This window comes from Artemia sp. Qi Xiang Cuo, chromosome 9 (genome assembly GCF_049724085.1).
Source record: "Artemia sp. Qi Xiang Cuo chromosome 9, ASM4972408v1, whole genome shotgun sequence".
NCBI lineage: Eukaryota > Metazoa > Arthropoda > Branchiopoda > Anostraca > Artemiidae > Artemia > Artemia sp. Qi Xiang Cuo.
The window spans coordinates 45099960-45118311 of record NC_142802.1 but is presented as its reverse complement, the minus strand read 5'-3'; the positions used below and the strand labels follow the sequence as shown (position 1 = coordinate 45118311).

Below are 18352 nucleotides of genomic sequence, written 5' to 3'. Positions count from 1 at the left end.
AAGCATCAATTTGGTGTTCTGTAAGACAATCGGCAAATAAAATATTTGTGATTACCAACTGCCTATATATTTATTACTCTAAAATGCTTTTAGCTAAGCATTAATTAAGTTTAAGCGTAAAGAGCAAGAGTTGAAGGGGGGCAGTAGCCCATTTTATAAACAGAATAATTTACATTCGTTATAAGTTTTGATCTTGCTCTTTACTTTCATTAGAAACCTGTTTTGTCATTTAGTATTTTTTTTGTTGTTGTTTTTTTTTTCATTTAATTTTAAGCAAGACTGAAGTTTAATTGAATTCAGAAGTCTGGTGCTTTTAAGAGAACAATTATACTGGAGGGGACTCTACAAAATTTTAATGTCCCTAAATTACAAACAGATAACCATCTAGTCGTCTAATTTTTCTCTGCCTAAAGCTCTTTGAATTTGAAGTTCTTTCAACGAACTTTAATGCTTTTAACAAATCTCACACAAAACAAGAATTCTTGTCTAGAATTAGGATAACCAGCCAATCCCTTCTCTTCTCCTATTATTATTTTATGTTTGTGACCAATATGTTGGTTTGAAGAGTTTTATCAATTTGGATTTGTTCTGAAAACGCTATATTCGAGGAGCATGTTCAGTTGCATTGTTTCTGTGACAGTCATTTCTATAAAACAGCCTAAAAATTTGGACATTTTGGTGTCGATGTCCTGTACAGCCAACAAAAATAGCGAATAAACTAAATTTATATTTTTAGAGCAAATGGTATGTAACCGGGAAGCGATTGAATCAATATTCTATGGTGTTTCTCAATGCTGCAGTATATCACGTGTACTATGTGGATCTCTTTGAAAGTTGGCTAAAAGAAGATATAAAACGCGAAGCGACTGAAGTGCCTGGCTGTGAAGACGTTCTTTTAAACATGATTGCTAGTCATATTACGAGAAAAGCCCCAATCAAAGTCACGCAACGTAGAAACTTGGGAGATACGCCATTGTTTCATAGGTAATATACTGAATCCTTTCTTCAACCACTGAAATGTTAATAGCTTAACTTTTTCATTCAATCATTTTTGAAATATTACAGTAATATAAGAGAAAGTAATTTGAATACTATAAGATTTTTTTTTTCTCTCTCAGGTTTCAAACAAAAAAGAAAAGAATGTGGAAATAAGATATTGGGCGTCTTTTTGTTTTTGTAGATGACGAAGAATGGGAGTTTATTTGTTTTTTATTCTTCTTCTTCTTTTTTTTTTGTTCAAGACAGCTAAAGCGGTTGCTTTTTCTGTGCTAGCTGTCTTTATTCTTCGACATTTTTCTATTATTTCTGGTTTGTCGGTACTCTGTTACGACAGCATATACATGTCAATCATTTCACTTTGAAGTGAAATGATGCAGAGTACGAGGACTCAAATATTCACTCATAAACCCAGAATCTTCAGGGATGGAGTTCTGAGGGTTGAGTAAGAATTTTTGGTTTTTTAAAAACTAATAATTTCTAAGTTTGTAAACCAAATTGTCTGTTAAAAGCGTATGTTTGCGTTTTTCCGTACATATAAGCAAAGCTGAAAAAAAAAGATCAATAGCCTCCAAGGATGGTTTGTAATGTAATAGGCTACAAACATACCTTTTAGTTGGAAAATGTGAAAAGATTCTAATTTGGCTACTTGTTAACTAGAGCTAAAGAAACCACTTATCCGAGAACAATTCATTTATAAAAGCTCCAAGGGAACTCTACACAATTAGTCTTCTTTTCCTTTTTTATTTTCTTTTTATGTTGCTGGATACAATCTACAAAAAAATATGAAATAAAAAACGTAAAAAGCGTAATTACCAATTAGTTTCTTTTAACTCAAATGCTCGATTGATTCGGCTCCTTCTCCCATTTTTTTAACTTTTTTTATATTTCCAATCGAATGAGCCCTTTTTCAAGTTTTTACGGCAACACTTTCTATAAAAATCTTATATGTCCCTTGGGCATAACTTACAACCCTGTACCCCCCAATCACTTCTGACTATTAAAAAGGGCACAAGCCCTTTCAATTTCCAATCGAATGAGTCCTTTTTGAAGTTTCTACGACAAAGCTTTCTATAAAAGTCTTATATGCCCCCAGGGCATAACTTACAACCCTTGCACTGAGGGCTGTGAGGGGGTTGTCATCCTCAAAGACATAATTTTCGGAACTTTCAACAACTGTGAACAAATTGCATGTGATTGGGGGAAAGGTGGGCGTGAGAGGGGCGTTAGTTGCCTTTCAATTACTTTCAACTATTAAAAAGGGCACTAGCCCTTTGAATTTCCAATTGAATGAGCCCCTTTTCCAGTTTTTACGACAAAGCTTTCTATAAAAATCGTATATGCCCCCAGGGCATAACTTACAACCCTTGCCCTGTAGACTGTGGGGGGAATGTCCAGCTCAAAGATATAATTTCCGGACCTTTCAACTGCGTTGAGCAAAATGGCCATCTCAAAAATTTGACTGGATGTATTTGTGGAAATGGTGGGCGTGGAATGGGTGTTAGTTGCCCTCCAATCACTTTCGGCTATTAAAAAGGGCACTAGCCCTTTGAATTTCAAATCGAACGAGCCCTTTTGAAGTTTCTACGACAACGCTTTCAACAAAAACCTTGTATGCCCCCAGGGCATAACTTACAACCTTGTTTTAAAAAGGACTCATCGAATGAGTCCTTTTTGGAATTTTGTACGACAACGCTCTCTATAAAAAACCTTATATGCCCCCAGGGCATAACGTACAACCGGTGGCCTGAGGGCTGTGGGGGGGGGGGGTGTCATCCTCAAAGAACTAGTTTCCATGCCTTTCAACTACGTGAACACACTGCCTATCTCAAAATTTTGACTGGATGTGTTTTGGGAAAAGGTGGGCCCGAGAGGGGGGTTAGTTGCCCTCCAATCACTTTCGACTATTAAAGTGGGCGCTATCCCTTTGAATTTCAAATCCAACGAGCCCTTTTGAAGTTTCTACGACAACGCTTTCAACAAAAACCTTGTATGCCCCCAGGGCATAACTTACAACCTTGCCTTGAGGGCTGTGGGGGAGTGTCCTTCTCAAAAACATATTTTTTATCTGGAAATCAACTACGCTGAACAAAATGGCTATCTCGAAATTTTGATTGGATGTGTTTGGGGAAATGGTGGGCATGGAGGAGGTGTTAGTTGCCTTCCAATTGCTTTCGACTATTAAAAAGGGCACTAGTCACTCCAATTTCCAATCGAATGAGCCCTTTTCGAAGTTTCTACGACAACTCTTTCGATACGAAGTGCCCTGGTCTAAGACCAAGAAAAAATATAAAATAAATAAATAATACATTGTGCCAACATCCTTACCTAGGCAGCGCGATTGCTTTACTTAGGCAGCGCGAATAATTCAACTTAAAGAGAAGAAAACAAAGTGATGAGATTCCATTAACTGGACATTCCAAGGTACTTTCCAGGGTACTATCTGTGCCTTGACCTGATAGATCCAAGTATATCTATTTCTGCTATCCTGGGTGTCACTTTTAATCATGATAAAAAAAAAAAGAGTGTAAAGCCTTTGGGTTTTTCTAAGCTAGATCTAGTAAAGAGCGATTCATGTTTGTGGTGTTATCACTCCCTGCTAGGATTATTAAGTATTTAAACATTATTATCAACCATTTTTTGTAATTTATAATGCATGAAATACTTTGAAAACCAATTTATGACATTTCAAGGAATATGCCGACATTTCAGGGAATAAGGTAACGGAGTCACTTAAATATGACATCATTACCTGTATTTGGTTTCTGGCCAAGGTGATTCCGCTGGTCCACTTTTTATTTCAATTCGACGCGGTTCTTTGGGGTTTCAGGCTGTTTTTTTGGTTACCGTAGTCCGTGTTCGTCTTTTACTAGCATCCATGATTCTTGGGTCGATCGTGAAGTGTATTTTGATAGGGTTCGATCTATGATTCCCCCATTATCAAGCTGAGATCAAACCTCCTGCACCACCGCTGGACAGGATATGACATCATACCCAGAGAAGAACTTTTCAAAAGATACATGTGTTGTAGCATTTTGTATAGGAATGTCCAGATTTTATCAAAATTTTATTTTATTTAATATTAGCATATTTTACTTAAAAAAGGCCCTATGGAGGTATCATTTCAAATGAGCTTCTTCCCCAGACTATAGTACCAAAGGTTCAGTACGATCATCCCTGGGAAAAAAAGATCACTGCCATTTATGCGAATATGTGCTTTTCCTTGCTATTCAAGATGAGGAATTGTAATTGTTCTTTGTGGGCTTTACACTCTCGTTGATTCTAATATTAAAGTTTTCATTTTGCCAAGTTAAAAAAAAGAAGAAGAAAATAAATGATTGCGAAAAATCATCAAAATTAAGCTAAAACATATGGTAACCTTCAACCTTCATGCGTGTGTTTCTTTCTCCTTTTTCCCTTGTCCCTGTATCTTTTCGTCTCTGATTTCTGTGCTTGATAAGACACGATTTATTACTGAAAAATGTCTATCACAAGCCCGAATGGGCCAAATTCGCACTTTAGTGTCAATAAACAAGAAACAAACAACAACAACAAAAATCATAAAAGGGCCATTGTCAAATACGTAAAAATGTCAATATTGATCTTGTGATTGTTTTGTTTTTGTTAATGTGTCCCTTCTGTGTTGCTTCGTTCTCGTCCTCAATGTTTTTTCTTCTGTTTGTTCTCGTTTTTTCACTTGTGTGCTTTTTCATCTTACAAGTTTGTAAAGCCCAGATGAAAGACTACAAAAAAACGGTTTTTTCTTCTTTAGAAAATGCACCTTTCTTCAATCCAGTCCCTTTTGACTTTTGAAAAGGAAACTAGAATGTTCAATTTCTAATCAAATAAACCCTCTCCTAAGTTTCTAAAGCCATCCATTATATACAAAGTCCCTTGGAAAAAAAAGAAAGTTAAGGACACCCTAGACGGTCAATCATTTTGGTCAAAAGCTTCCGTCAATCAATTGATAAAGCATTATTGACCGTCTAGGAATCTGTTTGACGCTTGAGTCAAGCGTTCAATTGTCAAGCGCCAATTGAATAACTCAATTGGTTCCTAGACGGTCAATCATGCTTTAATCAATTGATTGACGGAAACTTTTGATCAAAATGATTGACCGTCTTGGGTGTCCTTTATAAATAGATGTCATATCGTTGTCTATTAAGTAAGGGTGTATCCAGGATTTTGTTCGGGGGGGGGGGGTACAAAAACATTAAAAAACACATCAAAGTTTCTCTATATGCATTTTGTTACAATCTTGACTCTTTTTAATTTTATTTTTTTCTGGGGGGAGGGGGGGGGGGGTAACAGCAGGAATTTGTGTTTCTTTTATAGTTGACAACCTTGTAAAAATATCAGAAAATTCAAATTTGCTTTTTTTCTACTCTTGCTGATGATTTTTGCCAGAAATGGGGTTTTGTATAAATAGATGTGACAATATCTCGTAATTTCGTATTTTCTATGGCTTAGTTTCTAGCCATAGTAATTGCGTTTAGATCCGAAGGCAATACGTCTATTTGTGTGTTATAATAATGTTCTATTTTCTTCATGTACCTAATATCCTCATCAGTGACGAAATTGATTGCAACACCTTTGCGTCCATATCTACCAACCCGTCCAATCCTATGAAAGTATTCTTCTATCCTCTTAGGTAAATCATAGTTTATGACCAGCGATACCTGCTGAATGTCGATACCGCGGCCTAAGATGTCAGTTGATAACAAGATACGTGATTTTCCAGTTCTAAATTTGTCCAAAACCTCTTTTCGCTCACTCTGCTCCTGATCACTGTGAATTGTGGAGACTGCAAAATCCTCTAATTCAAGGTCCTGGTGTAACTTGTTCAATTTTTCTGTTGTGTTTACGAAAATTATGGATTGACCGGCGGCTATTGCGTCGTACAGGTCCTCGAAAGTTGCAAGTTAGTATTCTTCCGTTTTGACATTAACGTAAAATTGTCTTATGCCATCTAAAGTCAAATTTTCCGTCTTAACCAGAATCTTGACAGGGTCATACATAAATTTCTCAGCTATGTCAAAGACTTCTTGGGGCAAGGTTACTGAGGATAGTATCACTTGAAAATTTCCTTCCAAGACTTCAAAAAATTCTCTAATTTGAAAATTATCTCTAAGCATTTCATCAGCTTCATCAATTACAAGTACCCACATGGCTTGTATTCAAAATTTGGTCGTTATGAAACTGATTTCTGCTAGATTGATATCCTTGAGTCCGATTGATGTCGATACGTTGTTTTCTGATAAGCCCCAGCATTCGACCAGGTGTTCCAACAGCAACTTGTACCCTGGACTCTCGAATTACTCTGCGGTCTCTGGATAGAGGTATGCCTCCTATGAACTAATGACATTCAATTCCCATGAATTGACTTAAGCTTGCAGTTACCTCACAAATTTGTTGGGCTAATTCTTGGGTTGGCGCAAGAATGATTGCTTGACACTCTTCTAGCTGCGGATCTACTTACTGAAGCGTCGAGATTGAGAATGTTGGTGTCTTTCCGGTCCCCGACTGTGCTTGAACAATAACGTCCTTTCCTTTTATACATGGCATAATTGCTCTCTGTTGAACACTTGATGGCTCATCAAAGCCTTTTGCGTAAATGCCGCTCAGCAGGTTATTTTTCAAACCCATTTCCTCCGTTTTTTCCAACGTTTTTTCACCTCACTATCGATAGAGGACTCCTCGCTATGAAGATTGCTTTTCACATTCATCGTAAAATTTCGATTTTCGCTCATCTTAATAATAGGTATATAGTAGCAGTATTAACCAAGTTCTATAGTGCTAATTGTTTGGCTTGTATTAAAGCTATTTCACCATATTGACTTTAGTTTTATCTTTTAACCCAGATTTTTGACTTCAGACGAATGATTAACTTCTTAAAGAAACTTTAGATCATTTTCCACTTTTGTGTTTTTTGTCTCGTTTGAGATTTAACACTTTTTTTGTGCAATTTGGATTACATCATATTTGTAGCGCTAGATTAAATTGACTGGCTAACGATTTCTATATCACCCTCTTAGGAGGCATTGTATTTCGAGAGACTTTCCCGTGCAATATCGATATTTAGTATCCCATGGAGTGACGATGTTACCAACTAGACAGTTTGCTCTATATCGTGCAAGACCCTAGTAGCCGTGTTGTCAAACAGTTCGTGGTAACAAACTGTAAGTAAGAACGACCCGGCTCAATAGTAACCGAAATTCTAAAAATCGGAATTTTGATACCGATAGATACATCAAAACAATCGGATTTTTATGCTGATTTCAAATATATAAGTTTCGTCAAGCTTAGTTTTACTTCCATCAAACTTAGTGTTACTCAGCAGGTTATTTTTCAAACCCATTTCCTCTCAACGTTTTTTCACCTCACTTTCGATAGAGGACTCCTCGCTATGAAGATTGCTTTTCACATTCATCATAAAATTTCGATTTTCGCTCATCTTAATAATAGTTATATAGTAGCAGTATTAACCAAGTACTATAGTGCTAATTAAGTAAGGACGACCCGGCTCAATAGTAACCGAAATAGTAACCGAAATTCTAAAAATCGGAATTTTGATACCGATAGATACATCAAAACAATCGGATTTTTATGCTGATTTCAAATATATAAGTTTCATCAAGCTTAGTGTTACTTCCATTCAAAAGATAAAATGTGTTGCATCATTTTGCATATGATGCTTTTTTATTGTGTCACTTACTATGGGCTAGTGTTCGTTCTTTACTATAATATCTTAAAAAACGAATACATCGTTGTTTTTTCAAGAATTCAAATTATTATTTATAATTCCTGAATGAGTGTTATATGGCAATTTTTTTCTCATCCGGTAATTTTTTTCAAAGCATATTTTTCCACTTTTGGTTACTATTGGCTGCGGTTCAGCTTTTACTGGGTTGCAGCTACTTTTGTAACCATAATAAGATCATTTTTACTGTAATATATCGATCCTTTATGTAGCTTACATAGTCCCCATTTATAATGAACTATATCGATCCATTAAGTATTTCGTTCTTTACCATAATACGATGAAATCCAGTCATCACAGCCCATGAGCTATCCGCTAAAAATCAACTGAAGCTAAAGAACCTAAGGTTCAAGTTTCAACTGACCCCTCTCTTAATTCTTGATAAATTACAAACAGGGAAAAGCCTATGGCTCTTTCTAAGTTTGAATAGTAAGAGACGAATTTCAGAGAATAAAGCAGGTAAGTAAGTCAAATATTGCACCATACTCTTGAAAAGTTTACCGGTGATAGTACTGCCACTAAAGCTAAGGCTACTGTTATTGATTAATATTTCAGTTACAATGAGCAAGCGTTCGTTCTTTGTTATAATTTTCTTGTTTTTCAAGCCAATAGATTTTTTTTCATTAAAGCAAAGGGACGGTAAGATTCCTATATAGGAGTTTCGGACAAGGTGGTTCTAATAGTTTACTTCTTGTTTTAATATGACATTTTTTTAGGAGTTAAGCGCTATTGTATTTCTTAGTATTGGATGTGATCGTCTCTTACTAGGCTGCTAGATACCGCTGCAACTCCGGATTCAGTGGAGAGAGGGCTCTCGTTCGGCTCCGAAGAATTTGAATTCAATTCACTCTGTGGTAATGATTAAATCTAGAGTAGCCAGGAGATTGCTAAGCTGTTCGTAGGGTCTTTCTTCTGACACATATGGTTCGTTAATATTTCAGTAATTTACATGAAATGTTTTTCGAAGAAAATTACAATCAGGAAAAAGCCTTTGGGTTTTACTTGTTTGGAATAGTAAGAGACGAACCACAGAGAATCAGGCAGCTAAGTTAGTCCAATATGTGCCTTGGTTTGTTCTTTACAAACCAGATATTTCTACAGTCATCATACCGATGAAACTTACATAATGCCAATTTATAATTAACTATACCGATACTTTGTATAATCACTTACTTTGGGCTATAGTTCGCTCTTTAACATAATGAACTACACAGATCCTTTATAAAAAAAAATATATACTGATGTCATTATAGCTAACATTATAATATTATATTTACTTTTACGCCATATTAGGTTTTACAACCTAAGATTATGACGTCATTCATCAATCTTGTACATGAAAATGCAGTTTTTCATAAAAAAATTATTTTATTTAAAAAAAATTTAATTGCAAAAGGTTTTTAACCACATCATTTCCTTTAAAATGAGCCATTAAAGAGCTCTCTACGATGTTCCAGTGCCCCGCTATCTGAGGAAAAGAAATTTTAAAAAAAGGGTGCCGTATATGCAGAATATCGTAGTTCAAATAACTTATCTTGTTTTTCAAGCCAATAGGTTTTCCTTGTTATTCAAGCCATGGGATGGTAAGTTTCCTATATACGGTTTTTGGACAAGGTGGTTCTAATAGTGTACTTCTTATTTTGATCTGACACTATTTTCTGGAGTTATGTCCTATTACATTTCTTAGTATTGGACGTGATTGTCTCTTACTATGTTGCTAGCTACTGCTGCAACCCGGATTAGTATAGGAAGTTGTAGTTAGACGGTGGGATCCACAGATTTGAATTGATTGATACAGCATACAATCATTCAGTTTTCAATTTTATCGATATAGCTTCCGATATCATTTTCGCCGAAAATGCTTACTTATCCGGTGTTTGTGTTAGACTTGGTGCTACGTACTTCAATTAATATTATCCAAAAATGATGTAGAGCAGTGGTTCCCAACAGATTTTGGGCATTGCCCCCCCTAGGTATTTCAAAAATCCTGATGCCCACCTTGTGATATTCAGATTTTTCTATTCAAAATTGTACGTGTATTCACCTGAAGGAAGCTTAAAAGGCCATTAACTTGGTATCTTTTTTCCTTTCATCTCTAGGCATAATTTATGGAAATGAAAGATATTGTCTGAATACAACACCTTTTGCACAATGTATAACGTCATTGCAATGCTATCATGATTCTTTTTACTCTTTAAATGCATAGTAATGTGACTTTATTCACATGAAAAATGTTTTTTTTTCAAAATTGAGGCTCTAAAGTATAGATAGCCGAAAGGTGCACGTCCTGCCCACGACCAACCAAAATATTGCGATGCCTCACCGGTGGAGCCTGTGCCCCACGTTGGGAATCACAGATGTAGAGTCTCATTATCTGTAACAGTGCTGATCTGTAAGAGTGCTGTCACTAGAATCAGCGAACTTTTATTGTTTCTGTATGCAGATATACTATCCACTCGCCTTGCTTTCGGACCAAGAAGTTGTCCAGGGTTCTATTGTGCCTTCGCTTTGACATGATAAAAGCTTACTTTTATTCGAAAAGTTTGCACTTTCACCAAGGTAGAATCACCACTACCCATATGGTATCTTGGTTATTGAAAAAGAAACAGATTTTCTCACGCAAACTTTTTGAAAGGTTTACGATTTATGAGATGGCAAACTATACCAAAAAACCTTGTAAGTTCGACTGACACCTTGCATTCTGGATGATCAGCTTTTTTTATTTTCTTTTTTTTTCTTCGTCTCGCTTTTTTTTACTATCAAGTTTAAACTCATGGACCGTTGCGGAACTGCTAGTTCTGTAAGAAAATGAAAGCAATGGTTATGACGAAAATGTATTTCTAATCAGATACTGACTTCATTTGTTTTTCGTTTTTAGGCAAGAAATTTCATCTTTAAGCTCCTGTATGAACTCGTTAACGAGGTTCTTCGGCTATAATCCATTATTAAGATCTGAAGTACGAATGGATCCAGTTTTATACAAAGATTCAGTCTCAAATTTAAGGAAGAAGTATAAAGATATAGAACTCGCCAATCCCTAGTCCTTTCACAACCTGAAAAGAGGTGTATTAGTGTGAACTATGTTTTGTTTTGTTTTTTTAGCTATCTTGGCTAAGATAATATTTACTTCATATTTTTTTCTTGTTTTTATCTAACTCAAACAAAGTATCTGTATTAATATTTTTGTGACATGGTAGAAAATATCAAAATGACTCCTTGAAGATGTTCGTTTCCCCCGTATTTCTAATGTGAATTCCAATATAAAACGACTGAACAAATTGTCATCTAATTTTTAGACATCTGAATCCCTTATATGTTTAAGTGATTTATACAGTAAACACAGCTGAGGATACTGAAAAATAAGATCATCGCTGGTTTTTTACGATGTTGTATCACTCACCTGGTTGCAAAATGGTTCATAATTTCTTTTGTATATGCTCAATGGCTTATGGTTTTCTCGTAATTTCCGCTTTTATTAATCATAATGTTTATAATAATAATACCTAAGACAATTGGGCCATTTAAAAAAAGAACCTAAAAAATTGTGAAAACTGTCGTTAGAAAATCAGAAATACTAACTCCTCGCATTCCTAAAGGCGTATTGCTTCACCCCCTCCCTGTCCATGGATAAATATAGCCAACTTTAGATACTGTTGTTATATTTTGCAATAGTGCTACTTTTTACTTCGCTGCTTGATTAGCGCTTGTCAATGAAAAATGTTAGCCTTTACACTCGCTATATAATGGCTATGTAAAAAGAAGACTGCTTGCTTATCCATTGGGGGTGGGGGGGGGGGGAGCAGTGCGCCTTTAAAAATGATACAAGTTAGTATTTATGGTTTTTAAAGTAGTTCTCAGATTTTTTTTTTTTTTTTTTTTTTTTTTTTTTTTTTTTATTTTTTTTTTTTTTTTTTTTTAGTTTTCTTCAAACGGTCTCATGATCTTTACCATTATCTTTATAATGTCCTTTAACTCCTGGAAAGTTTGGTGTCAATTAAGTGTTTTATCACTGAAATCTGTAAGTTATAAAGTTTTTAGCGTTTATTTATTTCTTAGATAGATTGATATTTATTGGAAAAAAGAGTATCACGAACCCTAGTGGGCCGAATTCGCATTTTCAGTTAAAAAATACAACAACAAAATAATAAGCTATTCCCCTGAAAGATGCTTGGACTTTACATTAAAAGTTGCTTTATGTTAAGATTTTCTTAATGAACTTAGGTAAAAAGATAAAGTTCAAATATATTTTTTTAGGGTTTTTGTCAGCTTGATGAAAATAAGACACTAGAAGAATATTCGGTTTCAATGAGTCTACTGTTAATTTTCATGCTTGTTGCATTATTTGGCTATTAGCGTTAATCTACTCTTCTTAGAATTTACTATAAAGTTGGTGTATTTTGCTATAAAATCTTTAATTTCAATGCTATTTAGTGCCATCTACGTTTTTTAAGTTGTGTTAAATTTTCTACCGTGTCAATATTCCCAATAATTTTAGGGGGGGCACCATCATGTTAATAGAGCCCTGCTGGTTTTTTTTTTTTTTTTTTTTTTTTTTTTTTTTTTTTTTTTTTTTTTTAATGATCATGGCTGCTCCAGTTAACTGATTGTATTTTTGCCCGAATGATAAGATTTTTGTAGTTTTTGTATGTTTTGGTCTTTTAAGGGCAGGGGGAGGGGATGATCACTCTTCCCCCATATTCTAACCATTTTACTCACTTTTGTGCTATAGTAGTCATAGGTTTTATTCTAGAAACAAATTAATTCCAGTTGTTTTTTGTTTCTTTACTGATAGTAGTCTGTTTCAAACAGGTGTAACTTACGACTTGTCTTCTTTTTCTTGTTTTACCCTTTTAGGGTAGAGTTAAGTGTTAACTAGTCTTTTTAAGGCCCCTTAACTCTTTGTTATTTGTTTTGGTTATTCTTTTATCCTGTAAAAAAGACTTTGGAGTAAAATATCTTTTTATCGTATTGGCATTTACTATTGGTTGAATGCATACCCTTCAGACCAGCATGGCAGGCAACGCTGTTCCCTCGAAAGAGAGGAAAGAGTCACCCGTCAGTCATCAGTAGTACTGATGCTTGAGAAGATATATTCCTAGTGCCGGTTCAGACTAAGTATCACTTGCTGCTGATTCAGTAACAAGTGACACTTTGTCTGAACCGGAACTAGCAAGATATCTTCTTTCTCTCATTTCATATGGTTCATTTAAAGGATTTTTTCTTGCACCATAATGGGTGATTCATATGTCCAGGTGGACTATCCTCCTCTCTTGGCATGATTTTGGCAGTCGTTACTGGCGGCTCTTGGGTTTCCACAGCCCCATCTCTGTTAGGCTGGGGTGTGAAGATCTGCTTTCCATAAGCGTTGCATTACTGGTAAGCAGTGCATCAAAGCTCTAGTTCGTGTCTTCCGGGATGGAAGGTCCATGGTTTCAACATCATTAATCGAAATGTAATTTATCCCAAATTTTCCTGCTAGATCCAGTCTATAGCACCCTATCCATGGCACAGAGTAAAATCGATATACATATTTCAGGCGCAAATGTTAGACGAGGCTTCGGCACTGCCTCCTCTACGTCATATCAGCCTCTGGTTTTCCTGCCAAAGTTTATTGATAGCGCCCGAGATTGGGCTGTCAAATGATAAGAATGCCTCTTGTTTTGCAAGTTGAACATTAATCAACTTTGATGCATAAAATTTATCCAAGCTTTTCCAACCAATGCCTCGCCGTTTCAATTTTCCTCTCCAAATGTGACGTTAAAATCACAAATCGAATCATGTTGTTCATAAATTTTTGGTTTCTTATCAACAGGCTTGACTTTGGTGTGGTTTAGCTATTCGTCTTTGGTTTGGAAAGTGCTTGAAACATTGAAAGCTAAGTAACTAAGTTAAAACAAAAGTTTATTGCCTCCTAGCTGATTAGGAAAATAAGTTTTAGTGCATTTTCAGGCCAAACAATTTTTGGAAGTTTTTCTGTGAACGGAGATTGATTTTTCCTAATAGCTTACGGATATAAGTTTCGAGCTTTTAAGGAAAATTGTTGGACCATTCAGAAGAGCCGACATTTAGGTGACAAAAATGTCCTCTCGCTTATCCATTTCCCTAAACGTAATGTTTAAATAGCCCCTGGCCTTCTCAAACACTTCCTGAAAAATTGAACTCTATTTTCCCAATTGTTCTCGAGATATCACAGATACGCTGTTGTGGTAGCTTGGGTGAATATACTGTCGTTCGATTTGCTTCACCATGGATTGATTCAAAGTTTCACTCGACTAACATTGCCAAAATTTAGAGGTGAATTAGGAACACAACTGTTCTGGCCCTCATATCCTCTCCCTCTAAAGAAAAATATGAAGTCTCATTGCCTCCTCCATGCAATGATTTTAAAATTTCAGGTTGATCCCCACTTGTTGTTTCTAAGATGTAATGGAAATGAAATTTTGATGGCCTGGATCCACAGTTTCTTTCTATTCACCTTTTTACCTCCCTCCAATTCAGAATTCTAGGTCCTCTTGGGTCTCTCGTACTCCCTGAAAATTTATCTCGATCCCCCAAGCTGGTCATGTGACAGTGCAGATACACTATGTTGATTACCTGGCTATGCATGGTTACTTTCAGTCTGCATCACTACTTCGTCAGAAACAGATTCTAGTCCAACAAGTTTTAAACAGATTGGAAACGAAATATTTAGTCGTTTTCCTTCTGCTCTTTCCCCCTTAAATGAATATTTAGGGTCCATGGCCCCTGTACCCTCCGGGGAGTTTCAACTTGACCGCTAAAGCCGTTTTCAGGGTAATGCAGACTAACTCTTTGATCACTTAGCAAAGCAAAGTGCATTTTGGTTTACCTCGATACTTAATCGTAAACTGGCCATAATCCATGATTTTAAACTCTTATAATTTATAATTTTAAGTGTTATAGAGGCTTATACTACAAAAGTCTTCAAACGGTTTAACCTTGCAAACAAATTATAATTCACGCAAAGGCTTATAGTGCGAAAAGATTTAGGTGGATTAGCGATAAATCAAGTTTTAGCCACTCCCTTCCATTTGTCCCACACAAAATTTGCAGTCCCTAAGTCACCTAAAACAGATTTTAGTCTCATGGAGGCCTTATGTACAAAAGCTTTTGGGGCAAATTAAAGACAAAAAATAGGGTCAGCCCTTCTCTATCCCAGCTCTCAAATTAAAATTTAGAAAGGGATGAAGAGGGTTCTATATCTGAAGATGCAAGGGGCATGGGCTATAGAATTTTTCTTTTCTTTAAATTATTGGAGGGGGGCAACTGCCTCTATTGCCCTTTCAGACGACGCCACTACCCATGTCATTACTGAGACATTGCAAATAATATGAAAATTTGGGTCCACATAGTGGCTTTTGATTAACTCAGGCGCGTGTGTCGTTTTTAGAAGATACCCTTGGGAAACTCTTAGCCTAGTAATTAATGCTGATCAGACAACCAAGACAGAAATAGCTGGCTTTTCTAATAGAAACTAATTGTGGATACTGGGTAATTTACACAATTTAGGTCCATTACCTCTAAGGTTGTAGGGGTGATATTTGTTCCTGGAGGCAAACTTATTGAACCTTAATGGCTGGGCATTAAGACAATATGGACCTGATCCATTTTCCTTTTTTAACATGCTGTTAGATTTCTGTTTACCAGTCTCTTTCTGATATAGAGAAAGAAAAAAAATGTTTTTCAGACATTCATGCAGATCAGAAACTAACGGCAGGTACAAGAGCTATTAAATGCTGTAACCCTGTCGCTGCCAGAAATGAATAGATTTCGAAAGGCCTTGCTGACCCCAAACATAAAACCTATACAAACACCGACACTTAAGAACACGAGACTGTCGATTAGATAGAAGAGCAAATGATACAATGTGAGAAGTCCAAACATAAGACGCATGATGCTGCAAAAAAATACTGGAAACTTATCGTCATACCCATAAATATTTACAGTGAAACTTTAAAGGCTGCTAGCGTTTAAACCGGAAAGGTCATTTGTTTAAAAATTCTTGAACAAAGTACTTCTAGTATGTGGGGATCAAATTTTGCACATACCTCTGGATCCCCACCAATTCGTTTAACGTAATTACCCCGTAACTTTCAGTCAGATATGCAATCTTCTCGGAAGCGAGGGCAAAAGTACTAAAAAATGTTCTGTCCTATTCACCCGAAGATCTTACGTGATAAGTGTTTTCTGTATTTTGGTAAGCGCTTTACCAGTAAGGAATACTTCCTTTTCTGGTTAAAACTGGTGTTGTATGTAAAAGGCATCAGGACAGGGGGTGCCCTTTTGCCTGGCATAACATAGGTGTAAAACTCACTCGATTCTGGTTTTAAAAAAATATAATATGGCAAATGTCCACCTATTTTTTTAAAATTTCAACGATGGGGAGTACCAGGCCCTCGTTGATCCTGCAAATACAGAGATTGAAATCCTTGCTTGATTCCTGCTGAAACGTAACTAAACAAGTTTAATCTTCAGGTAGATTTTAGGCAAGGGGGACGTTACAAATACTGTCTAAACCGGAAAGTGCAGGATCCTATGCTTCAGATATGATTTAAAAACTCAGATGCATTCACATTTGCTCATTTCTAGTGTCCTGTCTAAAAAAATCTATTTGATTCAGAATAAAATATCATCTTATTGTCCTAAATAAAGAACTTTACTATATGAAAATATCTCCTGCTTGATTCTCCTATCACGTCAGTGAAAAATACCTTTGTTTGGCATATGTCATTTAATTGTTCTGTTCATAAAAATTCTGATAGAAGTCATTTGGTATAAATAGTAAACATAACTTTAGAAATCATGAAAGTTCTTGGAGTCAATTTGAACATTAGCAGAAATGTGGACCAAGAAATCTTCAATGAAGCCTTCGATTCCTGGTTCGGTTCGGCACTAAAAATCGCCCAGCTGGACGACAGTAAAAACTTCGTATGGACTAACGAATATCCAAACTTTAAAGGAAGAAGGAAAAGAAAAGTCCTCTGGATTAGTGTTGGGCGATAATTTGATCAAACGATATATCGAAATATCGATATTTTTACTTTCGATAATCGATATATCGATTTCGATATTTCTGATCAGTTTTTATTCAGATTAACTCTTGGCTTTGCCAAAGTTAAAAAAAAAATGGGTACTTATCTGTTAGCCACTACACACTCGAGAATCTGAATCTATAAAATCATACAATAACCGGTTTATTGCTGTTTGTATACGGAGACAATTAGCTTCGATTCAGTGGAAAACTACATTGTAGCTATGTTTTAATAAATATTTAGTTGGTATTTTGGTTTATTTAGGTTAGGTTACTTATTGCATGCAGCCCCGCTATACTCAACCCCCACCCCACCATCCCCCTAGTGAGCAAATATACAGCCCAAATAATATATATCCTATCTATTTCCCAAGCATAGCAGTTGTTTCCACCCCGTACCTGTAGATCCAAATTCTCAAGTGTGCACTGGCCGATTGAAAAGTACCAACGATTATAATAAAAGTGTATTTTGCACAATTTTTTTAAACTTTGAATAATAGAAAATCAAGCAATAAAAACAAACTTCGATTACAAGAGTGAATATCATAGAAATCTAGACTTGAAATTACTCGGGCTCAGGGTAAAGAAAGATGACCTACTGACTACTTTTGGCTATTCAAACTCTGCAACATTTCAATGTTTTTTCCCTGAGCATTTGTTCTACCTTTCAGTGATTAAAAAAAAAAAAAAAAAAAAAAAAACAGGTTTTTTCAACTGAAAGTAAGGTTCAGCATTAAAACTTAAAACGAATAGAAATTATTCCGTATATGAGAGGAATACCCTTCATGTACGTTTTTTCTAGTATTTTAAAAACAAGCTTCTTATTCTAATTAAATAGCCCTTGTGTTTCAGGAGTTGTTTTTAAATAATTGGAACTCTTTAAAGGAGGGGGTAACTCCCCTCGCATACGGTAGGATTTCTTTTTGTTTCAAGTTTCAATATGTCTCCCTTGTTTCCGTTGAAAATTTTTTTTTTTTATTTAATTTTTGGTTGTTTTCATTTAATACCAGGAAATCATCGCTACAAATCCGTCCCTGCTGAAAATTCCACCTAGATATTTTCTTGTGGACAATTTCGCCTAGAAATATCTCTTAAGCCTATTTTCATTTGAAAAAAAAAGACTTGTCTTTCATTTAATTTTTTATCTTTTTTCAAATCATGCCGGAAAACTCCTTCAACAGGAAATTTTTCATTGAAATCCCATCCTCCAAATGAAAAGTTTCTTCCACGGAAAATCCTCTGATGAAGAATTTCTCCCGCGAAAAATTTCCACGTGGAGAATATCTCATGCGGAAAATTCCGCCATGAAGAATTACTCCCACTGAAAACTTTCCCATGGAAAATTTCCCCCGTGGGAACTCCCTCCCTCCCACAAAAAAAATCTCCCAGGCAATTTTAACCTCTCTGAAAATTTACCCCGGATAATATCCCCGGAACATCTCTAGATGTTAAATTGAATCGGTAAAGAGAAAGTAACATAAATTTGATAAAAGAGTTCTGGCAAATTCTCCCGTGTAATATTTCTCCTTATAAGTTCATCTTCGGAA

The 18352-nt window shown here is 35.7% G+C and overlaps 1 protein-coding gene and 1 pseudogene across 5 annotated transcripts in view; one reads left to right on the top strand and one right to left on the bottom strand.

The window, feature by feature from the left end:
* LOC148948702 (exostosin-1-like) overlaps positions 1 to 11457 on the top strand; it is a 136952-nt gene extending 125495 nt beyond the window's left edge. For all 5 annotated transcript variants that reach the window (XM_089094612.1, XM_089094615.1, XM_089094611.1 and 2 more), the window contains exons 8-9: positions 737 to 984; positions 10635 to 11457. In XM_089094612.1, the coding sequence (XP_088950738.1) occupies positions 737 to 984; positions 10635 to 10797 (411 nt within the window). In that variant the 3' untranslated portion in view covers positions 10798 to 11457. The remainder of the gene's footprint in view (positions 1 to 736; positions 985 to 10634) is intronic.
* Positions 5463 to 6650, bottom strand: LOC148948703 (uncharacterized; annotated as a pseudogene).
* Positions 11458 to 18352: the final 6895 nt, after the last annotated feature.